A 27,269-nucleotide genomic window follows, 5' to 3' on the forward strand; every position below is an offset into this window, starting at 1 on the left:
CGCATAGAAGTTATCTGTTCGAAGGAGATATGCCCAATCTAACTTTTATTTAATAATCATTTATCTTTACGTTTCAAAGCACATTAGAGATTCCGACACACGTTACGTTACATTAACTTTTTTTTTATCAACCACGCCGTCGCGCGCCAGCCTTCATAGCCGCACGAAAATCGTGCGGAAGCTCCTCTTGGCTTCGCATGTAAAATGCCAAAAACAAGACGATGTAGGTGCAACACCAGCTGAGCGGCGTCCCAAGCAATCGAAAGCTCCTCTCCGTCGAAGGAACTGACATAACCACGGCGCGAAATGCTGAAGCTATCTGCGCGAGAAATACTCCGTGGCTATGTGGCATTTAGCTGTCGCATCGAAATCACATTTTGCGCAATTGCTACATGAAAACGAAACAAAAAGATTGCGCGCGATTATCCTTTCACTTCAACGCGTTTCATGCGGTCCCTTTTAAAACATCCCAAAGCAATCTTGTTCTTCATTGGCCTGCTTCTCGAAGAACATGAAGTCCTGCAAAGAAAAGAAGTATAAAGTGCATGTTGAGCAGTTACGACTTATTTAACTATGGAGCCTGCAAATTTGATTCGCGGCTTGCTTGTCTTTGTTAAGCTCTGAAATTTTAAAGAATGTACTATAGGAATATGACAAGCAGCGAGACTGCAAGTTATTCCGCGTCTATTACTCATACAACAAGGACCACACATGCAAGATAAAGATCTGCAGTTTCTCATATATCTACAAAAGCGCGAAATTACGTTTTAGATGGTTATAAAGCGCTTGCTCTAGCGCTACAGCTGGTCTTCTTTTATTATTTTTTTGTGTATGTGGGGGAGCGGGGGGGGGGGCTTTATACCGTGGTGTGCTGCACATGCAATACGAGTTCTAGCCACAAGGTAAGTTCAGTTAGCTCCAACAACGCGATGTGCATTTTGGGATTTAGTGCAAATATCCATCTAGTGGCAAGTCTATAACGCTCTTTTCTTTAAGACCACCTGCACTGGGTAGATGCAACATCGACTGCATTTGATGCGTAGAAGGTTCTAATTATTAAGTCCGCGTCTCCGAAATTTGACTTGGAATTTATTTTTTGAATGATTGGCAAGAGCGCTTACGATGAGAAAGGCTGCGCCGATGAGCACTGCCTTGATACTCGTGTCCATGTCCATTGGGAACGAGATGCCGAAGTTTTCTGCGTCCGTAAAGGCTTCCTTTAACAGACCGGACCACTGCTTAGAAATCCTTCCGACTTGCGTCTGACCATCCTTTGAAAGGACCTGCGCGAACACGACCACAGGCATTGCTTATAGTTCAGATTTGACATCAATGCCCAAAGACTGATCTTTCGTCAATATATGTTTACCGGGTATAACAAACTTTTTTTACGAACAGAAAAATGCTGATAGAGCGGAAGTTTAATGCTATCTGGAGAAAAAATGCTGGAGCACGCCCAATGCTTAGCTGCTGCTGTTTCAGTTTTCTTGACCAAAATGCTTCCTGGTGCGGATAGTTACCGTTATCGGGCTTTTTGCCTTCACTATAGATGGGGCTATGCTCATGACAACTAACCAGCGCCAACAATCTATTCTACCAAGCTTCGTTTCTGAGCTCAGGAGGCGGGCTCCTCTCTCAGGCAATAGGGGCCTGTGTGGGGTACTTGCGACGCCCCTGCAATAGCTGCCCTTTCTTGCGCACGTGTACTCGCATACGCGCCGGTTCAATAAAAAGCTTACGTCAAAGCTGCCTTCTCCGCTCCTCCGACTGGTCAAAAGCCTGGTGGTGAGCAGAATCACATACAGCCTTCCCTACTACCATCTCACACAATCCGAGACGAAACAGGCCGACACGCTCTTGAGGATGGCTTTCAAGACAGCTCTCCGCCTGCCGATGAGTACATCGACTGAGAAATTATTGGCGCTGGGGTTACATAACACCCTCAGCGAACTCACAGAAGCCCTTCACGTCTCACAACAACAGAGACTTGCGCGGACTCACACGGGGCGGTAGGTCCTACAAACATTGGGCTTCAATGCCACAACACTACGAACCCAAGAAATCTGCACGATACATCATCACGTCCAGGACAGGTATCACATTGCCCCAATACCACGTAACATGGACCCTAACCTACACTCCGACAGGAGGAGAGCGAGGGCCCAGTACATAGAGAAAACATTCAGGTTCCATACCACGGCCCGTTTTACGGACGCCGCCATGTACGGGACGAAGAATAAGGCCGCAGTGGCAGTGGTCTGCGACCGCCGAGGCCACGTTACTTCCGGTGCATCGACCCGCCCCTGCACGATCACGGAAGCCCAAGAGCTGGCCATCGCGTTAGCCATCCACGAAGGTCAACACGAAAACAAACCACTGATGATCCTCACGGATTCCCAGCAGGCCTGCCGCAACTTCCCACAATACCGGATACCGTATTCTGGATACCGGGCCACGCTGCCATCACGGCAGAGCAGCTCGAGGATTTGTACATAACCGAGCACTCATCACGCCGACTGCAGATGACCCTGACCCAGTTGACCCCGAGTATTCAGCCATCCTAAACTACCACAGAGGGAGTCGCTTGCGATATCCTCCACCCCATCGAAAAATAAAGACGGATGCTGCCGCTTCCTGGCGTAGGCTCCAGAGAGGCACTTACACGAACCTATACATATTACATCGCATACACCCCACAGCCTACAGGAACGAATACCCGTGGTGCAGGGCCACACCAACACTATACCACATTACGTGGGAGTGCACGCTACACAACATAGAACACCACTACACGAACACCACGAGGGGGCAGTGGGAGACACTGCTGTCCAGCTCGGCTCTCGACGACCAGCTCAAGCTGATCCAGAGAGCAGAGAAGATGGCAAGAGCCAGCGGAGCCCTGGACTAGGGGCCCCGACCATTAGCTATGCCCCTTCGGGGCAACAGAAAACGAATATTTTTCCAATCAAGTTTATCTATCTATATATCTATCCTCCACATTTAGAGGCATTATGGGGAGAAGCCAACTTTAAAAAATTAAAATAAGTTCTTGGATTTTACGTGCCAAAATTACGATATGATTATAAGGCACGCCGTAGTGGGGAACTCCGGGTTAATTTTGACTACGATGGTTGCTTCTGTGATTCACTTCGTCTTGTCCGCTTGATCACACCCCCTTGCACTAACAGAACATCGAGATCCTGTACTCTGTTTCACTGTAATGTGGCACTGTAGTGGGAGCCGCAGCTGGTGTGAGCACCGAAATAGCGACAACTACAGATTGAAATGCACATAACAAACGAATTCCAAGCACTGGCAGCCTGCGACAGGCATGCGCAAACTGACGTGGAAGACGACGTCTCCGCAGCAACAGTTCCAGCGACAGGCGGGCCCCTCGATGCGCAGCACCGTCTCGTGCATGGCGTTCTCGATGCGGAACCGCGGGTAGATGATGCTCCACTCCTGGACCACGTAACCGATGGTCGTTCCCGGCGGCGCCATCACTTCCATGGTCTTTGTAAGGGAAAAAGTGACAGCAGCAGTTTAAGGCCATCTGCAGTGAAATTTTCGACCGCGTAAGAAGCCTATTGCGATGGTTTACCCCTCACCAGGTCTGTCCATTTTAGCTGAGAAGCGCAGTGCATGCAATGTGCGCTAACGATCGTGTCTGCTAAGTATTACATCGCTACGCGACGCGGAAAAAGCTTAAATGTCAAACCAAATGTCGTTTGCCCTTCTCCTCGCGGGCGCCGCGCTCCCAGGGAGAGTCGACGTCAATAGCACAAGAGCGCCTACGTACACTGCAGTGCTGTGACGTCACTCACACTGACACGTGACTTCAATAATTATCCAAGGCAACATCAGTTATTTGCTTGATCTGTTGCTTCAATAGACGAATAAAAGTTTAGAGAAATAATAAAACGCTGCAAACCGAATGTCTGCGTGTTGTTTTACTTCGTGCCGTAGAAAGAGAGATGTACATACTTTCGTTTCGTCTGCTTGTTCACACGTCGTGCAGTCGCGTGCGCGGACATCGAAACTATGTTATTTTCTACCGTGTTCCAGAGCCCGATCATGCTCTGTGATCCGCTTGTGTCTGCCTCCGGGTTCGTGTGTAGACTGAGTTATACCGCTAGTCAGGTGTTCTCGTGCATGAGCGCGCAAAAAATCGTCCGCTGCGCGAAACGAGGCCAACGCAACAGCTTGCGCGCGAGACCGTCACCGGAAGTGCGCCACTCAGCAAAAGACAGAGAGAGAAAAGAAGGCGGCGCCCGTGACGTATCTGTCACGCGATCCTGCGGCTGCGAAGGGAAGGAATTTCGCTTGCGGAATCTAGACGGGGCAAGTGAAGGAAGTGTCTATGTTGCGGTGACGCTCGCCTCCTGAAACCATGGGTTCGCGGTACTTCAAATATTTCTATCTTTGCTGTTAATGAACTAACTTGAAAAATCCTTGCGGTAGGACACTCCTTAGAGGGCACGTAACAACCTCCAGTGTATAACCAAAATTTGCTATGTGGTCTGGTGAGGGACCCTATACAAACAGCCTCCGTGCTGATTTTTACGTTTGGAATACGAGCGAATGTGTAGCAAAAGAGCTCGCATACATCGATGTTTTTGATGCCGATACATAAAAAAGAAAGATATTTAGAACGCAGCAGGTGCGTAATCAGGCAGATCGACTGTATAAAGGCATACATGTCAGAGCGGCTAGGCTCGCCCTCGCGAATCTGAAGGCACCGCTTCCGTTTCTCACAGCTTTTGGACAAATCAATACCGCATGAAGTTTTTAGGGATAAAGGTGCAGAAGAATAGTATTTGACCTACATAAAGATAAAGCAGTTGTCACGGCCATGTTAACAACATAACACTATGCGCGTGTGGAATAATTTGGTGCTTTCCTCACGGGCACCGAAAACTGCAAAATTTACATGAAAATGTGGTCCAAGTGTCCAACTGTTTTTGTGCTAAGAAATTAAATGATGTTGCCCATGTTACTTTTCTTTTGTTCTAGATTTGTAACCTTACAATATGAAGGTATACACGTAGTATTTCAGCTTGTTTCATCCGTTCTTTTGTAGATATATTAGTGAATTAAAAGCCCTATATACGCTATGCCGGTAAGTTTACTCTTTATTTCTCACCTGCGCGGACATTATACAAACTTAAAACGCTTCAGTAGGTGATTCACGCCACGTTAGCTAAACTTCAAGTGTTCCAAAACGCCTGCGTTATTTAATTCCACTCGACAGTCTTAGCGACAATTTTAGCGACATTTATGCGAAATTTAGCGGAAATTTAGCCACTTTTCTTGTCTCAGTTTGGCGACAGTTTAGCCAAAAAAATACGTCAACACTGATGCCGAGTGCTCGTTCCAGCACCTTCGTACTGAACGACTGAATCCTATGGATCGCGCACGGGCTTGCCCTAGATAGTATAGGCCGGCGCAGAGGGCGTTGACACAGAAGCGAAACGCCCACAGATACGAATTTGTCGAAATGCGGGCGCACACAGATACGACGTAGACATAGATAGAACGTGCATGCATGTTCCGCAAAGACTACATGGGCGTTCGAGCATCTGCTGGACACATGAGGGCATGGCGCAGCACATGAGCGTTCAACTTGGGGGTTTTCAGTGCAACACCACACTTATTAACCTCAGCCTTCCCCAAGGGTCTATACTTGGGCTTTTTTTTAGGGGCGTAGCTCCTCTTAGTTTAACCTTGTCACGTGTCCGTTGTCCGGCGTATCTCCCGGCAGTAAACGGCAGTATCTCCCGTAGATGGCGTTGTATATGTATGTATACGCATATATACATATATATGTATAGTATAACCGGAAGCCAACTTCCGCTTCCGTTTCCACTTCCGTTTCCGCTTCTGGTTCCACTTCCGTTTCCACTTCCGCTTCCGGTTCCGGAAGCCAACTTCCGGCTTCCGGAGAACGCTTCCGGCGTTTTTAGGGGCGTAGCTCCTCTTAGTCTAACCTTGTCGCGTGTCCGTTGTCCGGCGTATCTCCCGGCAGTAAACGGGAGTATCTCCCGTAGATCGCGTTGTGTCCGTATATGTATGTATACGCATATATACATATATATGTATATGTATAGTATAACCGGAAGCCGACTTCCGCTTCCGTTTCCACTTCTGGTTCCGCTTCCGGTTCCGGAAGCCAACTTCCGGCTTCCGGAGAACGCTTCCGGTGTTTTTCTCTCTCGTCCGTAGCTAGGTGCGCTGCGGTGCACAAGGGCGTTCGTTCCCGACGCGCGTTCTCTTTCTCTCGTTCCCGACGCGCGCTCTCTTTCTTTCTTGTCCGTAGCTAGGGGCGCTGCGGTGCACAAGGGCGTTCGTTCCCGACGCGCGCTCTCTTTCTCGTCCGTAGCTAGGGGCGCTGCATTGCACAAGGGCTTTCGTTCCCGACGCGCGCTCTCTTTCTCGTCCGTAGCTAGGGGCGCTGCGGTGCACAAGGGCGTTCGTTCCCGACGCGCGCTCTCGTTCTTGTCCGTAGCTAGGGGCGCTGCATCGCACAAGGGCTTTCGTACCCGACGCGCGCTCTCTTCTTTCTCGTCCGTAGCTAGGTGGCGCTGCGGGCACCAAGGGCGTTTCGTTCCCGACCGCGCGTTCTCTCTCTTGTCCTAGTCCCGCTCGTTCCCCCGAGCGCGCGCCTCTCTTCTCTCGTCCGTAGCTAGGGCGCTGCCGGTGCACAAGGGCTTTCGTACCCGACGCGCGCTCTCTTTCTCGTCCGTACTAGGGGCCCTGGCTTTATTTTCCCGACCCGCGCTCTCGTCCGTAGCTAGGGGCGCTGCATTGCACAAGGGCTTCGTTCCCCGACGCGCGCTCTCTTTCTTCGTCCGTAGCTAGGGGCGCTGCGGTGCACAAGGGCGTCGTTCCCGACGCGCGTTCCTCTTCTCGTCGTTTCCCGACGCGCGCTCTCTTTCTTCTCGTGCCGTAGCTAGGGCGCTGCGGTGCACAAGGGCTTTCGTACCCGACGCGCGCTCTCTTTCCCCCCCTTCCCCGTTCTCGTAGCTAGGGGCGCTGCATTGCACAAGGGCTTTCGTTCCCGACGCGCGCTCTCGTCTCGTCCGTAGCTAGGTGCGCTGCGTTGCACAAGGGCGTTCGTTCCCGACGCGCGCTCTCGTTCTCGTCCGTAGCTAGGGGCGCTGCGGTGCACAAGGGCGTTCGTTCCCGACGCGCGCTCTCTTTCTCGTCCGTAGCTAGGGGCGCTGCGGTGCACAAGGGCGTTCGTTCCCGACGCGCGCTCTCTTTCTCGTCCGTAGCTAGGGGCGCTGCAGTGCACAAGGGCGTTTCGTTCCCGACGCGCGCTCTCGTTCTCGTCCGTAGCTAGGGCGCTGCGGTGCACAAGGGCGTTCGTTCCCGACGCGCGCTCTCTTTCTCGTCCGTAGCTAGGGGCGCTGCATTGCACAAGGGCGTTCGTTCCCGACGCGCGCTCTCTTTCTCGTCCGTAGCTAGGGGCGCTGCATTGCACAAGGGCTTTCGTTCCCGACGCGCGCTCTCGTTCTCGTCCGTAGCTAGGGGCGCTGCGGTGCACAAGGGCGTTCGTTCCCGACGCGCGCTCTCGTTCTCGTCCGTAGCTAGGGGCGCTGCATTGCACAAGGGCGTTCGTTCCCGACGCGCGCTCTCTTTCTCGTCCGTAGCTAGGGGCGCTGCATTGCACAAGGGCGTTCGTTCCCGACGCGCGCTCTCTTTCTCGTCCGTAGCTAGGGGCGCTGCATTGCACAAGGGCGTTCGTTCCCGACGCGCGCTCTCTTTCTCGTCCGTAGCTAGGGGCGCTGCATTGCACAAGGGCGTTCGTTCCCGACGCGCGCTCTCTTTCTCGTCCGTAGCTAGGGGCGCTGCATTGCACAAGGGCGTTCGTTCCCGACGCGCGCTCTCTTTCTTTCGCGTCCGTAGCTAGGGGCGCTGCATTGCACAAGGCGTTCGTTCGCGACGCGCGTTCTCTTTCTCGTCCGTAGCTAGGGGCGCTGCATTGCACAAGGGCGTTCGTTCCCGACGCGCGCTCTCTTTCTCGTCCGTAGCTAGGGGCGCTGCATTGCACAAGGGCGTTCGTTCCCGACGCGCGCTCTCTTTCTCGTCCGTAGCTAGGGGCGCTGCATTGCACAAGGGCGTTCGTTCCCGACGCGCGCTCTCTTTCTCGTCCGTAGCTAGGGGCGCTGCATTGCACAAGGGCGTTCGTTCCCGACGCGCGCTCTCTTTCTCGTCCGTAGCTAGGGGCGCTGCATTGCACAAGGGCGTTCGTTCCCGACGCGCGCTCTCTTTCTCGTCCGTAGCTAGGGGCGCTGCATTGCACAAGGGCGTTCGTTCCCGACGCGCGCTCTCTTTCTCGTCCGTAGCTAGGGGCGCTGCATTGCACAAGGGCGTTCGTTCCCGACGCGCGCTCTCTTTCTCGTCCGTAGCTAGGGGCGCTGCATTGCACAAGGGCTTTCGTTCCCGACGCGCGCTCTCTTTCTCGTCCGTAGCTAGGGGCGCTGCATTGCACAAGGGCGTTCGTTCCCGACGCGCGCTCTCTTTCTCGTCCGTAGCTAGGGGCGCTGCATTGCACAAGGGCGTTCGTTCCCGACGCGCGCTCTCTTTCTCGTCCGTAGCTAGGGGCGCTGCATTGCACAAGGGCGTTCGTTCCCGACGCGCGCTCTCTTTCTCGTCCGTAGCTAGGGGCGCTGCATTGCACAAGGGCGTTCGTTCCCGACGCGCGCTCTCTTTCTCGTCCGTAGCTAGGGGCGCTGCATTGCACAAGGGCGTTCGTTCCCGACGCGCGCTCTCTTTCTCGTCCGTAGCTAGGGGCGCTGCATTGCACAAGGGCGTTCGTTCCCGACGCGCGCTCTCTTTCTCGTCCGTAGCTAGGGGCGCTGCATTGCACAAGGGCTTTCGTTCCCGACGCGCGCTCTCTTTCTCGTCCGTAGCTAGGGGCGCTGCATTGCACAAGGGCGTTCGTTCCCGACGCGCGCTCTCTTTCTCGTCCGTAGCTAGGGGCGCTGCATTGCACAAGGGCGTTCGTTACCCGACGCGCGCTCTCTTTCTCGTCCGTAGCTAGGGGCGCTGCATTGCACAAGGGCGTTCGTTCCCGACGCGCGCTCTCTTTCTCGTCCGTAGCTAGGGGCGCTGCATTGCACAAGGGCGTTCGTTCCCGACGCGCGCTCTCTTTCTCGTCCGTAGCTAGGGGCGCTGCATTGCACAAGGGCGTTCGTTCCCGACGCGCGCTCTCTTTCTCGTCCGTAGCTAGGGGCGCTGCAGTGCACAAGGGCTTTCGTACCCGACGCGCGCTCTCTTTCTCGTCCGTAGCTAGGGGCGCTGCATTGCACAAGGGCTTTCGTTCCCTGACGCGCGCTCTCGTTCTCGTCCGTAGCTAGGGGCGCTGCAGTTGCACAAGGGCGTTCGTTCCCGACGCGCGCTCTCTTTCTCGTCCGTAGCTAGGGGCGCTGCATTGCACAAGGGCTTTCGTACCCGACGCGCGCTCTCTTTCTCGTCCGTAGCTAGGGGCGCTGCATTGCACAAGGGCTTTCGTACCCGACGCGCGCTCTCTTTCTCGTCCGTAGCTAGGGGCGCTGCATTGCACAAGGGCTTTCGTTCCCGACGCGCGCTCTCTTTCTCGTCCGTAGCTAGGGGCGCTGCATTGCACAAGGGCTTTCGTACCCGACGCGCGCTCTCTTTCTCGTCCGTAGCTAGGGGCGCTGCATTGCACAAGGGCGTTCGTTCCCGACGCGCGCTCTCTTTCTCGTCCGTAGCTAGGGGCGCTGCGGTGCACAAGGGCGTTCGTTCCCGACGCGCGCTCTCGTTCTCGTCCGTAGCTAGGGGCGCTGCATTGCACAAGGGCGTTCGTTCCCGACGCGCGCTCTCTTTCTCGTCCGTAGCTAGGGGCGCTGCGGTGCACAAGGGCGTTCGTTCCCGACGCGCGCTCTCTTTCTCTCTCGTTCCCGACGCGCGCTCTCTTTATCTCTCGTCCGTAGCTGTGGTTTACCCGAATGATCCCCCGGAGCTTCGCCCCACTCATCATCATTCGCCCCGTGGATATGCTGTGATTTTTTTTCTAGTTTTTTTTATCAACTTGACCTCCAAGTTTGTGTATGCTACCCCAGTACTATTACAAGAGGAGCGCTAATTAAAGCATGCACAAATGAAGAAAACAGACCGAGGCGTTCGTCCCGTGTCTTTCGTCTGTGCATGTGTTAATTTGCGCCGCTCTTCTAATAGTTACGTTTCACCAACTAGCCCAACAAGAAGTGCTCCTACCCCAGTACTCTATGGAGGCGACACTAACCTTATAATCGCTGATCGCGAGGAATACAACATCATTAATAAGCTTAACTCTAAATTATAAATTTTGTACCGTCGGTGCACATTGCATGCCCTTCACATTAAGCCAAGGAAAACAGTTTTTATTTAATATCATTCTGAAAAAAATTACTATCCATTCTTATGTGATCTGCAATAACCATCCTATAAAACAATATATTGTGAGACAATATTTCCTGGTTTTATTATTGATAGCCATTTAAAATTACGCCTTCATGTGCGCTCTGTAGTTCGTAAGGCATTATATGGTTTGCACATGCTATAAAAGTGTCTGAATCATTTCACTCCCGACATGCTTATAAACCTTTACTATGCATTTGCTCACTCTCACATTAATTACTGTGTAGCAATGTAGCGATCTAGGGTTGCACATAGAAAACTCATTTGTCCCCCGTGTTTACACTTTAAAAATTAGCTATTCGCATTATAAACCCCACAATACGCACATTAGGAGCGAAGATTTATTTAATGCTCTGAACATCCTTAGTGTTAAATTTGACAACATACAATATCGCCACCATTATGCATCAAATAGTTTATGTAAACTCACCTAAACAAGTCTCTCATCTCCCCTCACTTCGTACTGTTGAAGGCGCGTCGCGCTATCGATTTTCACTGGCTAGGTAACTACGAATCACGGTTGCAGTACATTGCAGTTTATAGGCACCTCAGTTTGGAACAGCCTTGATAATAACTAAACTCTACTAAGAACATTGCATACATTCCTGAATAGAAATAATAAAGCGACCATTCATTTACAATGCACAACATTGCGCGCACGTTTGCAACCTCACTTTTTTTCTTCCTCTGAAGATTGTGTTGAAAATACAAAATAAAACTGTTAGAAAATTATTATCTCTTGTGTAAAATTTTATTTGCTACCATACCTTTTTGTGTTACAGTCAAATATCGTTATAACGAAGCGGTATATAACAAAATAATGGCTATAACGAAGTAACTGAAATTCTCCTTGAAATCCCCACAGAGATTCATAGTGCAGAACATACAATAATGAATATAACGAAGTAATTCTGGCTCCCCCTTCAACTTCGTTATAACGAGGTTTTACTACTTATTTTAGCTGTTTTGTTTATGCACTTACCCTGTAGAAATATCAACTTCCATAAAAGTGTTATTTTTTCTTAATAACAATCGGTAAGGGACCCTTTGAAAGTTTGTTGGGTACCCAAAGGGTTTATTTTATTTATGCTAAATAAACTTTCAAACTATGACCTCGCAAGCACTCGTGCGCAACGCAGCGCTGAGGGAGAGATGTGTAAGAGCGGTGCGGCGTACCTGTAGGCAGCAGGGGAACCAGCAGCTGTCGCATCGTAGCGGCCGTTCGATGTACATGACCTCGCGCTTGAAGTTGTCCAGCACCTTAATGCCGAACGGCCGGATAGGGCCGCAGCAGTTGCGGGTGCAGCAGTCGGTGTCTGCGCGTGTGTACACAATTTGTACGAAGCTGCTGCAGTGCGGTTTTCTGTTTTTTTTTTTTTTTTATCCGTGATTACTGTACCACGAACATGTAAGTAAATGTGCACCGGTGCACTAGGTGCTCTTCATAAAAACGAAGGTATATAAAGGCCATAGCGAATGCATACCGTTTGAAATTCGAGACCATATACGAGTACGACATTCGCGCATCGCTCTTGCAGAACAGTCAGTACTAAGAATAAAAATAGTGCTAGAAACGGGACACGAAAGAGAGACAAGCAATGACTGTGAGCTCGCGATGTCAACGTATAGTTTACACAATAGTTTGTGCCGAGACCATGGATTTGCTATTTTGTGATTGTGCTCAGTTTGTTGCAGAGATAATATCACTTTCCATTGAATTAGTACAATTGGACGACTGGCATTTGTTTTCAGAGAAGGTTCAGGAACGCATACCTAGCCGTTCATTTGCGCACGAAGCTATGAAGGCGTTATTGCATACCTTTAAGACCGACGGGCCTGCATGATCGCCTTTGACCACGTGACACTTTCCGTGTGCCGGCGTTTACGTGCAGGCACATGGAGTCTTTATTTTTTTTTTCTATCTCTCTCTTTCTCGTATTTCCATTCACCATCCCCTTTTCCTGTGTGGGAGGCAACCATGCAGACGCTTGACTAGTTAACCTCGATACCTTTCTCTCTACTTATTCTCACACTATTATCTCTTTTGCCCCAAGTATATAACCACGTCGTATAAACATTTCACGTCCTTCCGTGAACTCCCTCTGTCATTCTTGTACCAATTTGCTGGTCGCTGATGGAATAGAATCTCTCAATCAACGATCGACTTTTCGATACATAGAGGGCGCCCCCATAAAGCTAAAACCAACATCAAAAGGCTAGCATGTTGGGTTGAAGCTGTAGTACACTAGCTGTTTCGTCGCATGCAAGTCGGAACACATTTCGATCGCGGATGTGCCCTTTCTATAGCGATAATGGAAGCGGGTCGAGCCCTCGACCATCAGGGGGGAGCGCCGACAAAACGCAACCATAGACGCTCACATTAGTGCAGTGTATGATCCTGACGCTGCTGCCATGTCAGTAACGAGTAAAAGCTAATGTATGCAGTTCAGCGGACATACTGCTACTCTACGTGACACATAAAGGGGTCGAGTTCCACAAAAATGAACATATCTTTACTCGTTCACCTTTACTCTCTCCTTGGGGGACAGGCCACGCGACCACGTGATATGAAAACAAAGAAGAGCATTCCGAAGACTGCGCGACTCTGCAAAATCACTGGTCTCAAAGACCAGCGAAACTATCACGCTTTCTCTCCAAACTAGAACACGCCATCGTGACGCACCGTGGCCGTCGTACTTGCGGAAAGCGTTTCTCTCGTTATCTTTCATTGATTCACTATACGACTGCATCCCGTAACTGACTAGCGTTTATGGACACTCAACTCACTATTGGAGTACCACATGCGAGGCCTCCACAGTGAGACGTACTCAGCCTTCATCCCTTCCCCATTCATCCCTCCATTCCCCAAGTACTCTTCCAGCCATTTTCTTAAAATATATTTTTATGATTTGATCTGGCGACTGACGTGGCCTTCGGTGTCGGAACGAAGCGTCACCGACCCGGCGACGACGAAGAGGAAGCCCACCACAGAAAATAGCCAAGGTCACAGACGAGCGGTGGACGGGGCTGTTGCAAGACCCTTAGTGGATGCGTCTCGCCTTCGCGTGCCTGCCAGTGCGTCGACACGTCGCGTATACGCGTACAATCGGATGTCGAGCCGCGCCTTGATCGAGCGTAACAGGGCAGCTTGTTGGGCTAGTTGGCGCGTGGCGGCGCCTTTGGACACGCGTGAGCATAACTGGAGCAAACACTAATAAAATTGAGCGAGGACACGCGCTAATTTCGGCTGCTCTCAGCTATAGTACCGTATTTTTGGGGCGCACGGTCCGCAGTACGTACACGTCTTTTAAGAGACGAAATTTCGCACGATAGGGATAATACGCGAACGCGGACTGAAAATGAAGTTGAAATACTCTCGAAAACCCCAGATTATTGACCGGCGTTTCGATTACTTACAGTGTCGAATGCAGTCTTCCCCGAAAGAATGCAGATAGCGAAAGTTAGTGTTTTGTTTAAAAAAAGGTGACAAAAATGATGTAAGAAACTATAGGCCCATATCTATTCTATCAGTATTTTCTAAAGGATTAGAAAAGCTTATGCACCGTCAGCTATACCAATTCTTCGAAAATCACAATGTAATCTCACCTACTCAGTTTGGTTTTAGAAAACACCGGTCCACAGAAATGGCATTACTGGAACAAAAGGAATTCATTTTGTCTCAATTTGAAAAAAAAAAAAAAAAAAAAAAACATGTCGTCTTGGGATTGTACGTGGACTTTAGCAAAGCGTTCGATAACATTCAACACTCTACATTATTTGAAAAGCTACACTACTATGGAATTCGTGGTCATGCGTTGGACTTGGTTAAAAGTTATTTGAAACATCGGAAACAGGTAGTTGAAATAAATCGTAACTGTTCGACGTTAAAGCCAATAACTAAAGGTGTGCCACAGGGAAGCATCCTTGGTCCTCTTCTGTTCATTGCCTTTATAAATGATTTAATACGCATTTATCCTGATGCTATGTATCTTCTATATGCTGATGATGTCAGCATATTTATTTCTGCTGCAAACAGCGAAATACTTCAGCAAAAGATGAACCAGATTCTTGCACAACTAAAAATATGTTCATGTTCCAATAATTTAGGCATAAACACTAGTAAAACAAAGGCGGTACTATTACAGACCAAAGAACAAACCGGCAAACGATAATTTACATTTTGTGTACGGTGATACCGAAATAGGGTTAGTAAATCATATAAAAATTCTAGGAGTTACATTTTCAAGTAATATGCTTTGGAACGAACATGTCAACGGCGTGTTGGAAACAGTTATCGCGCGTTGTGGGCATGGTACACCGTTGCAAAACAGTGTTACCATATAATGTAAAGCCTTTACTGTATAAATCACTTTTTTATCCACACCTTACCTATTGTTTTTTGGTATGGGGCACTACAACTTACACAAACCTACAAAAGTTATACTTGATGCAGAAGAAATACATAAGAATACTTTCCATTTTGCCGTATGATGCCCACACGCGCGGCTTGTTTGAGCAGGCTGGGATATTACCCGTTCATAACCTGTATGCATTTAACTTGACTCTAGCAATCAGACGCGAAGTCAAAGAAAATAGACATTTTTTACACGACCCTTTACAACCTACAGCAAAACGTTACATCGATTGACACACGAAGTAAAGACACGTGGAAAGTAAAAACACCCAGAACAAATTACTCAGAACGTAAACTATCGTACATTCTTCCCAAACTACTTAACAAATATGTGAAAGCCTGTGTTGATCCCTACAAGTGTACACCGCCTAAACTACGTGAGCTACATATGTTAGGAATCTAAGTTGCGTTACTGCTATGTATGTCTTTTTGTTTTTGTTTGACTAAAGTGTGCTATGCTTCTTGCCACTGCTGTATGTACTACACAAAGGTAGCTGCGGGCTCTTGTCAAGCTGCCTCTACAAAGAGCAGCTTTTACCCGCAGCTTTCCTGTCAGTGAACTGATGAAAATAAAGATTATTATTATTATTATTATTATTATTATTATTATTATTATTATTATTATTATTATTATTATTATTATTATTATTATTATTATTATTATTAATAAAAACCCAAAAGTAGTTTAGTAACATGAGGCTAGTAACTCACTGTCGCATCATGTTGCTAGGCGTTTAGTAGCGTAGAGCTAGTAACGCTAAGCTTAGTTAATGTAATTTGTCATTGCGCTGACTAGACACTTTACGGTATATACCACCGCGAACGTATGTTAAACGACTCATAACAAATGACGGGGACTCCGCAAACTTGTAATCCAATATAGTACTTAGTACCATATAGTACCCTACTTTGCCGCTAATCATGGGAGCTTCAGAAGACTAATTAACAAAAAAGTCATAATTAGTTTATTTATTAGTGCATTGGGGGGAGGGGGGTTAGTTGTATAAATGGGAAATTTGGATCACTAACACGTCCCGGGTGTGAGATAATTGGGGACGCAGCGGCAAGTTACTTCGATTGATCGAAGACGCCTACCTTCAACGGCGTAGAAAATGTCTTGGCCCATGCTGTTTTTGATGGCGTACTTGTTCGCTGTCTCAAAGCCGGTGAACACTGAAAAACAAATTTAAAGAGAAAAAAAAGCAAATGTTGTAGCACATTACGAGACATAAAATGCAATTACGGACACTTTAGTTATCAATGTTAAACGCGTTATAGAGTGGCACTTATTATTTGACTTCGAACTTTGCAATACAGCGCAGTTCTGTATTGTTTTTTTTTTTTCATCTTTTTCATGCCTTTCCTCCTTCCCCGGTACAGGGTAGCCTACCGGAGATATTCTCTGGTTAACCTCCTTGTATTTCCTTTGCCTTTATCTCTGTTTCTCCCATACTCACGGCGATCCCATGACTGATTAATGGATTCTCGAAATGTTGTAGCGAATAAAATAACAAAGACGATGTCCCGATGGCTACCCTCACTGATGCCACATTTCCCCATAAACTTCCTCAAAATTCAGGACAAGCTTCGTGTTTGCGTTCCTAGACCTTCGCATCGCCTTAAACGCAAAACTGCAAACAGGGTGGTTTGCGTCCAGAGGAAACTACCTATAGTTCTACACTAGCTTCAAACTATCCTAATTGATAGATATATCGACTTAAGGGCACTGACAATAATTTTATAGCTGATCTTTCGGTTGTGTCGATGCTGCCGGCTGCGTGGTGGTCTACGTGCGGCTCAGGCAGCGAGCTCTGCCAGGAAGTCCCCGAATCGGGCATCGGTACAAAGGAAGCGGCGTAGTATACGGTTCCGCTAGCAACTTCCGTTGGCCGGCTCACGCTCTTTCCCACCGGTTCCGATCAGTTCGTTGAGCCGGCGCATATTTCGGTGTATACCGTGTGTCCCAGCTAACGCTGGGCAACGAAAAAATTGATTAAAAAAAAACACGGTGCAAGATACGATTTTAAGACCTACGGTGTTCGGATGTTAGAACACTGACAACCGCACACCGCATATATCTTAAAATATTATCTTGCACCGTGATTGTCAAATCTTTATTTTTATTTTTTATTTATTTTTTTCTGGGGGGGGGGGGGGGGGGACAGCTTAGCTAACGTTAGCTGGGACACATGGTGTAGTTATGGTAGGGATACAACACAACGCCCTTTTTATTGCTTTCGATAAACGTAGGTATATACGCGGTCTTCGTTATATAGAGGCGCATGTTTTGTACCTCCAATGTGCACAAATTATTGGTGAGACAGCAGGGACTTTCTAAACCTGCTGGTCTACGTAAATTTTCTCAGAGCGCAGAAAATTTCACTGTCGTACATACGCGCCCAAGTGGGTACGCTGCACTTTATTGCTAGCGCGCATGACTCGTCACGTGGTGTACATTCAGCCTCAGCCAACACCACCTAGATAGCACTGTTCACTCCGATCCATGACGTCACGCTACCTGGACCGACTGCCATAGAATCTAAGGGAGACGCTCCCGAGTAAGGAGCGGTGTGATTTCGACGTCACCGCTTTCGTCACGCCAGGCTTGGCAATGGAAATTTCGGGCCAGGTAGCGTGACGTCATGGATTGGAGTGAAAAGGCCTTGTGCTGTGTAGGTGGTGTTGCCTCAGCGCTGCTGGGGGCGTGCCACTTGGGTGGGAGTACGTGTTCCAAGCGGACACACATCGCACGGGATGGGTGAATGCCGCTCTCTTTATCAGTGGTATCACACTCGCTCCGCTTGCAGAGAATGGGAGCGTTATCACCGACGCCTTCGGCTGTCTTGAAGTACATAAGCATTTTTAACGAGCTGGCGCAGTTATCGTTAAACCGCGTGAAAACTGTGTAACGAAGTCACAAGAGCAATTTTCTGTCTGACGCAAGGACGTGCGCACCGATGAAATCAATTTTTAGTGGTGCTAATTGGCATCATTTCTTTTTTCTCTGTACTTCGGCGTGTTTTACTCGGCGGGATAACTTCAAATATATTTCTTTACTACTGAGCATCGACGTACATTCGTGCGTATCTTAAAGAACATGCTTTTTGAAGTCCGTCAATCTTGCATATTCCACCGCAGATATTGCGCTGAAGGTGGTGAAATTCCCATGGAGACACAAGCAGAACGGACATGAAGGCACATGCGACTCGAAATTAACCGGCAGTATACCGACTATAGCTACTCCAGACAAATTGATTCACATGTATTCGTGTACTTTGTTGGCGCGACGCCTTTCTAAGCTCGTTTCACATGGTGCGATTTTGCAGGGCGTTTTTCGCAGCTGCGATTTCCGCAGATGCGAGATTCGCAATGCCGTTTCACATGGATCTACGGCAGCTGCGTTTTTCGCATACTCGTTAAGCATTCTGACTGGCGATAACGTATGAGCGAGCCGCCTCCTATTGGTCGTCTGTTTCCACCGCTACAGTGGCTACCAACGCATCTGCGTTTTTCGCAGTGAAGTTCAGCACGCCGAACATCGAAAAAACGCACGCACGAAGGGTCCGGCGGCCTATTTTCCGCAGCTGCGAATTCGCACGTGCGAATTCGCAGACAAAATCGCACCATGTGAAACTGGCTTTATGCCTATAAGTTCCAAATTCTATAACATACGCGTGGTCCTTTTAAGTTAATACACCTATCGACTGTGAGCGGATTCCCGCGTTTGTAAACGTATATTTAAAATATTATTCGTAAGTATTGTACCATGCTAACATCACATTAATTTTGTCTATGCGACATTGTGTTTGTTTATGAAAATGTACGAATGTACATGTGTGGTGTTTCATATACATTTCCGAGTTGTCTCACGAATAATGTGCCGTTGAGACTGGCATAAAAATGAAACATCTGCGTTTTATACTGACGCATCTATACAGGTATTAGTTAGTTAGTTAGTTAGTTAGTTAGTTAGTTAGTTAGTTAGTTAGTTAGTTAGTTAGTTAGTTAGTTAGTTAGTTAGTTAGTTAATGCTCCTTTTTAAAAATTGTTGATGTATATTCATCTCCTGGGTAAGGACGTGAGGAGGAGGAGAACGCCGCTCAAAAAACTACTTGAGCTATCTGGTGGCTGTTTACGGTGGCTGGAACCATGAGTTGAGTAATATAGCATAATTAAGCGAGGTGCATTGCGTACTTTTCCAGAACCTCCGTGGACCTGCCCATATTGTGCGGCTTCCGTATCGACGGCAACCATAAAACACCTTTTGTGGACCTGCCACTGCCTTGGCCCCAGCCAGATTCGGGGACGCTATATATATTTGCCAAGCAGTGGGCCTTGATAAACACTGCCACCGAGCCCTACTGACACTTATTACCGAAATCTGCCTGAATTTGCACATTTAATAACTTCTTTAACAATGTATTTAATAACAAACATAAAAAAATAAAAATTCAGTCTTTCTCTGCGATCTCTTCTTCGTGAACGCAAGCTGTGTTGACGGGCAAGAATTTAAAGCCCGTTTCACATGGTGCGATTTTGCAGTGCGTTTTTCGCAGCTGCGATTTCCGCAGATGCGAAATTCGCAATCCCGTTCAATTGGTCGTCTGTTTCCACCGCTACAGTGGCTACCACCGCATCTGCGTTTTTCGCAGAGAAGTTCAGCACGCCGAACATCGAAAAAAAAAAAAAAAAACGCACTGCACGAAGGGTCCGACAGCCTATTTGCCGCAGCTGCGAATTCGCAGACAAAATCACACCATGTGAAACGGGCTTTATAAGCAAATAAAAAGAGAGAGAGAGAGAAAAAAAAAGAAAGAAGAATTTAATTAAATTATGGGGTCTTCCCGAAACTGCGCAGTTTATTAGGGGCGCTGTATAGTGCAGGGTTACGGATTAATTTGAATTTATTTAATGGGAAACAATATAGCACGGTACACAAGCGTTTTTGTACTCCACCGTGGCACCATCGGAATGCGTCCACCGCGACCTCTGACTCAGCAGCGGAGCTCTTTAACCACCGCGGCGAGTAATTTGTATACAAAGGACTGCGCTGCGTTACGAGGGAAGAGGACTCGAATCTTCAGTTAGGCTTTTATTTTAATCGCCGTCAGTGTCGACGAGCCGCGAGCGAAGAAGGGTAGTTTTCGAACGACGCACCGAAAACCAAGTCTCAGCGCATGCATGCACTACACATGTCATACCTTCGAGAAGCTGCACTTTCTGCTTGATGATGATCTGGTCGATCATGCCAAGGTACTCGAGCCCTGGTGGTATGTGCGCCGGGTTCATCATGGTTGCTGCCAGTAGATGACGTCCGCGTCTCCGGAGAAATCCTTGCGCGAATCAGGCGCTGCAGGTGTGCACAGACGTATACGTAGTAAGATTGTGAGCGGTATGCATATACGGACAACACTTGAACCTCGCATATGCTCTATGCAAACGCGTCAGTTAAGCAGTCGTTGGCTTTGACATCGCACAATCGCACTTCACATGAATGTAACCCAAGACGAGTCGTGGTCGTGAGGCGCTGAAACAATTGTGCCCTCCGCTCGTAAACACACGCACGGACTCTGTCCCGTCGCCCTAAAGAGCATATACTATAGGTATTGTTCCAAAGAGAACGATAACAACAAAGCGCATATTGTGTTTGTAATCGATCGCATCACTAAAGCGTGGAAGTGCTGATGTGGTGGAGCTCTTTCTGTCGCTTATTATAAAGAAGTTGGTTGTGGGCCATGCAATCCTATACTCTTCGTGCTCCCGATCGTTTCCTCTCTGTCTCCGTTTTGTTTGGGAATGACCGCCTATATTCCACCCTGTGAAAGTGTATGTACAGCGAAATTGTTGCCGGTGTTCACCACCACAAGCGACGTACGTAAGTCACGCGCGTACGCACGTGGGCGGAAGTGCAGCAAACATGCTCACTCCTCTAGGCCCTCCGCCAAGCGCAAGTGCCTTATTGAACTAATTGAATTTTTCAAAGTAAATTGTGTCAGACAATTCGTAAAGTACGACTTACACACAGCCGCAGACATGATAGCTTCGGATTGTAATTCGAATACACGAGAAAACATATTTCTGTTACGCCGAAACTCAAATGGCAAAGCCCTTTTTCTTATGCCGTTTGAGATCTGTCGGTACTGCTTTTGTGTTAGCAACCAAGTACAGGATAATTGAAACTGTATATAGACAACCTTAGTGTTCAGAAAGAAAGTGCGAGAAACAGAGGCAGTGAATTATGCCAAGACTGGAAATAAAGAGGACCATGGAGATTTACAAGAATTAGAAAAATAAAATTAGAAGGGAAAAACTGTACGATAACACAAGGGGCAGTGCTTTGCTATTTGAGGCTCGAGGTGGTTGCCTAAGGACAAAAACATACCGGAGTAAATATTCGGAACTAGACGAGACATGTGTATATGCTGCAGTAAATATCTGGAGACCACTCAGCACATCCTAATGGAATGTGAAGGGATTCGCCCAGTGAGAGCCGTAGGCAACGTAAACCTTCCAGAAGCGCTTGGGTTTAAAGTGGACGGAAGCATCAACTGGTCTGCAGTCGAGATAAGTAAGAAACGTTTAGAGTATTGGTGGAAAAAAGCAGGGAAGAGATTGATAGACAGGATCTCTTACAGTCATAGGTAGCGGTACAAGGTAGATTTTGAAGGGGAAAAAAATTCAGTATACAAAAATGCTAGATAAAAAACATGTGTAGCATACCTGATTAAATCAAGCAGGTTAGGTGACTATTTGTCACCGCCCCATTTCAAAGGGGATGCCAATAAATAATATATACTAATCATCAGCATTAGCACAAAACGGGTCCACGAAAAATCCCGACCAACCAGAGGCTAACAGCTTCGCTGTAAGATGTGTCTGGCGAAACTAGAGAAACGTGTCGCTCACCAGTGCAGCTGTCATCCGCGGCTAGACGTGAAAACGAACCGACGAGACGAGTGTGTATCTCGGTAGGCAGGCGCAACTGGACGCGTGAACGCGTGACGGCCGCTGGAATGGTTGGATGCGCAGGCAGACACGCGGAGCGGTGGGCCGTTTCTCTATATCTCCGATGTCAGAGGCGTATGCGACGCGAACCAAGCGTAGAGCCTGTTTTCTCGTACGTCGATCTCGCTGAAGACAAAAGAAGTATAGCAAGCCGCAGCGGGTCGTGCCGCTTCACTCTTCGGGGGTCAACTAACGGTACTTCCCCCGGACTTCTGTAACTCGTAGGCTTTCGAGCGTTAGTTTTTTTTTTTTTTTTTTTGCGGAACGCTAACTAAATAAGCAGTCATTTGCTTACGAGCGTCTGCTACTAATTGCCAGCGCCTATTTATCACGCCACCTTCATTACACTATTTTCATGTAGATGACGAGTGTACAATGAAATCAGTGCGTTTCTTACCTCCCACACGCTATTTGCTCATAAAGAAAGAAAGAAAGAAAGAAAGAAAGAAAGAAAGAAAGAAAGAAAGAAAGAAGAAAGAAAGAAAGAAAGAAAGAAATCCCACCGTGCACTTCAAATGTTCCCGGTCACATTGCTATGCGGTATCGCGGGCCTGATTCTTGCATATTCCACCTGTCCACGCTTCTCTTTTTCCCGTTCAGCAACTCGATTCCCACTTTCATGTGATTTGTTAAGCAATGTGTACGTGCTGACCTACGCATGTTTTGCGATTGCTTCATTCTTGTTTTTTACGAAATAGTTGCTATATTTAGATCTGTGTGACCTCGACTGTAACGTTGCGTGACGTCCGGGTGTATATTTGGCATTTTCTGAATCTATTGCCAACGTTATTTGTTCTGATCGGGCAACTTGCTGCGTCCTTTTTCATGCTAATTGTTCGTTTTTTTTTTTCTCTCTCTCTCTCTCAGCTGTGAGCTTTTTCTGGAGCGCGGGGAAAGGGTGCGTTTGTATGGCTCTGCACGTAACATAATATGCTTCAACTTCCTGTTGTTCATTTGGTTCTTGCAACCCCTTGATCCACCAAATAAATAGATAGATAGATAGATAGATAGATAGATAGATAGATAGATAGATAGATAGATAGATAGATAGATAGATAGATAGATAGATAGATAGATAGATAGATAGATAGATAGATAGATAGATAGATAGATGACATTAATATCGCAATGGTTTGTATAGACATCGAAAGGTTGCGTCAACTACAATGCGTACTGACAAAAAGGTCGGTTTCGGCAAGAGTCAATTCTTTATTATTCAATCAACAGATGGATGCTCAGTTTGGTATGTTCATATTTAATATATATATATATATATATATATATATATATATATTCATGAAGCAGTCATTACGCGTCTCTTTTACCGAATATTCGTGTGGCCTACTTTGGTCGCGGTTGAGATAAATTTCATCGCAGTAAGGCATGCTAATGAAAGCGCCACAAGAGACCTGCGTCAGCAGAGGCGTATCAACGTCATAAGCAAGCACTTCCTTCGTATCGCCAACTCTTACACGGCTTCGACATGCGGGGATTGATTTGCCTCTGAGTAATCGTCTCATATCGGTCGCCAACGGCACCCGCTTATCTCACTCCGTGTCGGTGCGACCAGAGTGCAGCTTGACATTTTGTGCTCACTGGGAAACCCAACGGACCCGCCCACGCTCTTTGCACGGGGAAGTTTTGCGCCGTCGTTGGGCAACCTATGTCGCCATGCGGTGAACAGGTCCGTTTCCTTTGTATCTTAATGGCCCTGGGGCGAGATGCTGGAAGCTATAGTTGCAAATTCGAAACTAGGAAAACATAACCCCGCTCTCTCTCTCTCTCTCTCATTATTAAATTGATTTGCGACAACGACCGCTATTTGCGCCACAGTTGACTGCGTAGTTCTGGCACAGAGCTAGTTAGAAACAAAGCAGAAAAAGAAGAATGAAAAAGAAAAGAAGATAAAAATATAAAAGAAAGAAATTTATTACATTGAACGATTTACATAACTCCACGGGAAAACCTACATTTCACGCTGAAATCTGCATAAACTGATATGATAGCTGTAAATTAGTCCTTTCATTCGCAGCCAGCTGTCAAGATTCAAGCAAAAGTTATATCCTCCCTTACAAATCTGGATTTCTCGTATAGACTTCTTGAAGGCTTCTTTTGCATCAATGTGGGTTTTTCCCTGCGCTTGTACACGACGGGCTCCGGTATGAAGCGGACACCTATAAGCGATATTAAAGCAACAACTGCTGTAGAAGTACGAGATGGAACGTGACTTGATGATGCGCTGTGACCTGTCCTCAAACAAGTGTGAAATAGTACCGTTTCGATTCAGCGCTAGAGAAGCAGAGTCACGTTTATGATCAGCAACGCAAATTAGGTCTTCCCTTTTATAGCGGTCCATTAGGTATATATGTCCGTAACCACTATTTATTTCGTACATAATGTTGTATACGAAATGGTATGGTCGCACCATGTCATTGTATGGTCATAAGTCCATAGATTGGTTGTTAACTGTGTACGAACTTTATATGGCCTTATAGAGGACACACATGCAGCCTACACATTCTATTTGTAAATAATGTATGGTTGGCCTGTATAGGCTGTATACACTCCACAAAATTTGACTATTGATTATCTTTAGATACTTTTTTCTTCAATTTCAATGCACGTTTTAGAGACTCATAATTATAAGCATGCCTCATTATTATATCGATGTTTTGGCTCGTTAAACGTCAGAATTTAGTTTAATCTTACAGTTGGTATAAATAAGGACCACTGGTGACCGAGCTTCTGTGAGCAAAGCGCGCTCATAGAATGAACTTCAGCGCAGTGCGATGCGCGCGCACGCGGCGACAACTGCGCATGCGCACCGTTCGTGTGCCGCTTCATTTTGCGCTTTACCATCTCATTTCGCGTTTCGTGGAATGTGGTCCGATCTAAACGATATATTAGGGAGCTTTGGAAATAACGGAATCGAAGTTATGAGAGGCTATATGGCCCAGCGCACCATATAACTTAAGTGCTGTTTAGTTTCGGCGCATGCGCAATGTCTCTAACGCTTTACGCTAAACTCGCTTGAGTGCATCTGCTGCGCGTAAAAGATTATGCTATTTAACTGTTTGTGGAATGCGCATTTCAGTTTCATATCGCATCACAGCGGCATGTCAGGCGTTTCATCACAGGTGGAAAAAAGAAGGGGAGGGGGGGGGGGGGGAATCTTGGCGAAGTTAAGTATAGGTTAAACCAGAAATGCACCTGTTTTTTCTTGGTCAGCGCATTACTCGCTGCCGCGAAGCTAATTGCACTAAAATGTATACTAATTTTTGTCTTTACAACACTTGTTCAAACTGCAATTTCTCTCTCTCTCTCTCTCTCTCTCTCTCTCTATATATATATATATATATATATATATATATATATATATATAGGTTGCATATTTAGCTGCACCAATTTTTAGAGGACTGCCTGTGGCAGTTAGCACAATTCTAACCCTTGATCTAAATTACTGGATGAGGCCGCCATTACTTCTGAGAAATAAAAATTCTTAACTGAATCATTACCATAATTACGATAATTAAGTTTATATTAATTACTTTACGGAACATATTTCAATGTACGAATTGTAGCTAGTGAGTATGCAAGGTATATCGACTTGGACGGAATTCTGAAGATTGCACCGCGGTTTCGAGATATGCGCCGTCAAACTTATGGTAAAAGTGCAGTGTTTTTTCTTACCTTTTTTTTAAAGAAAACGCTGTTTTATGCATTCAAGCACAAAAGTATTTGGAACTCATGTTTAGGAACATAACAGCGCTGGATAGACAAGGACACAGGCAAAGAAGAACACTACACTGGCGCTGTTATTCTTGGCCAGTCTTCTTTGCCTGGCATTGTTATTTGCCTGTGTCCTTGCCTTGGGCGCTGTTATTTTCCTAAATAATGAATTCCCACCAACTCGGCCAAGTTTCTCTTCTAGTTCAGTAATGGGAACGCCAATGCATTTCATCGGATACTTTGAACATTAATATCTCGAAACTGGCGTAGTCCTGAGAATTCGTTGCAAATCGATGTGTACTCACTAGCTACAATTCGTAGATTGAATATGTGCAGTGACGTAATTAATTAAAATGTTTATTATCGTATTTATGTTAATTATTCAATTAACCAATTACAATTTTCGTAGAACTAATGGCTGTCTCATTCAGTAATTTACACCAACGGTTAGAACTGTACTATCTGCCACAGGCAATTTTTAAATATTTGGCGCCGTTAAAAAAGAGCACCCTGTATATAAGTATGTGTACGTCTTACAAGAAAAGAAAATACTGTACTGCGCAGATATTAAATTGAAGCTTATTATTTATTTCATAACAAGGAAGGAGCAGCCGCATAAAAAGGATAAAATGCATTTGATCGCCGCAGATTTGGTCACATGTATATGAAAACTAACCAATATCTCAACCTCTGAATTTCTAGTTGATCGTACCGGCCTTGGGCACGCCCGGCTGCGATTTTACAACTGCAGCGCACGTGACCGTAAAGTTACGAATTGCAAAGCTAATTTGCAAATTTGCACTTATCACGCCCTTGTTTGCATTATCACGGGGAAGGTGTGGTAGGCGGGGACGGTGAGACGGTTACACAAATCCTGGCTGTCGGGCGTGCCCGCAACCGGGCCGGTGGGTTAGCACCTGCCGGTCCCGACGTGGGACTAACCGGGTGCGCGACGAGTTCGCGTCCTCGCCGGATCTCCAATAAAAGTTATTTCACTCACTCATTCACTCACTCACTTACGTACACGTGCCAGGCACGCTCATGGACGGTGGTGATTTCGACGAGGAATGCTTCAGGGTACATTTGTACACATACAGATGTAGTATATATACATACATAATTACATATACTGCCGAGGCTATTTCTTTGTCTATGGCACTTTGAACGATCTACGTTCACTGAGAAATCAGATATGTATACGCCGTGTTCGCCCCTTATTACAAAATTTTGTTCTAGTGCGTGTGTGGTGCGCTCATCACTCGTCTTTAGTCGCATATTATAGCAGTGTTTTACCGATGCCGCTTGCCCAAGTAAATATGTGTTTTAACCAAAAACATAGCTGGATCGTCGCCAACGGCGCGCGCGGATAAGCAAGCGGGAGATAGGTTTGAGAACTTCCTGGCCACGTATATTTTCCGCTACACACCCTCATATTGATTGCTGTTCGTTCGAACAAAAAGGACGCGAAACAACATTTCCAGCGAGTTTCTGTACGAACATCCCCGTTGGTTGCGATCACATTCAAAAGAATTGCACGTAAAAATCTGCTCACTCGCTCGCTCCGTACGTACTCACCGCTGCTCCTCGGTTTGGTCGTATAGCAGGAAAAACGCGAGAGTGCCGTTTTGAGGGCAGCGATAAGCCCCGCAGTGTCCATAGGTGGCGGTTGCTGTGCTAGATATCTACAGATATCGAG

At 47.1% G+C, this 27,269-nt stretch overlaps 1 protein-coding gene across 2 annotated transcripts; it reads right to left on the minus strand.

Moving 5' to 3' along the window:
- Nucleotides 1–10: 10 nt before the first annotated feature.
- LOC119442291 (phospholipid scramblase 1) lies at nt 11–27,221 on the minus strand. 2 transcript variants are annotated; one of them, XM_049662028.1, is made up of 7 exons: nt 27,149–27,221; nt 20,041–20,189; nt 15,935–16,012; nt 11,602–11,741; nt 3,346–3,513; nt 1,122–1,283; nt 11–519 (listed from the first exon to the last, which is right to left on the minus strand). In XM_049662028.1, exons 2-7 carry the CDS (start codon nt 20,129–20,131, stop codon nt 460–462), a joined length of 699 nt encoding a protein of 232 aa, XP_049517985.1. In that variant the 5' UTR covers nt 20,132–20,189; nt 27,149–27,221; the 3' UTR covers nt 11–459. The 2 variants fall into 2 exon arrangements, with proteins under 2 accessions (XP_049517985.1, XP_049517986.1); XM_049662029.1 differs by lacking the exon at nt 27,149–27,221 and adding an exon at nt 21,746–21,881.
- Nucleotides 27,222–27,269: the final 48 nt, after the last annotated feature.

Source organism: Dermacentor silvarum, chromosome 2, assembly GCF_013339745.2.
Source record: "Dermacentor silvarum isolate Dsil-2018 chromosome 2, BIME_Dsil_1.4, whole genome shotgun sequence".
Lineage (NCBI taxonomy): Eukaryota > Metazoa > Arthropoda > Arachnida > Ixodida > Ixodidae > Dermacentor > Dermacentor silvarum.

What these genes read in the sequence shown, in the direction of transcription:
- LOC119442291 (XM_049662028.1), bottom strand. Translation starts at nt 20,131, where the DNA reads ATGATGAACCCGGCGCACATACCACCAGGGCTCGAGTACCTTGGCATG. An exon ending in GGTTCCCCTGCTGCCTACAG is followed by an intron (nt 3,514 to 11,601) that starts GTACGCCGCACC and finishes TCCCTTACAAAG; the next exon opens with ACCATGGAAGTGATGGCGCC. An exon ending in GCGGAGACGTCGTCTTCCAC is followed by an intron (nt 1,284 to 3,345) that starts GTCAGTTTGCGC and finishes GTGTTCGCGCAG; the next exon opens with GTCCTTTCAAAGGATGGTCA.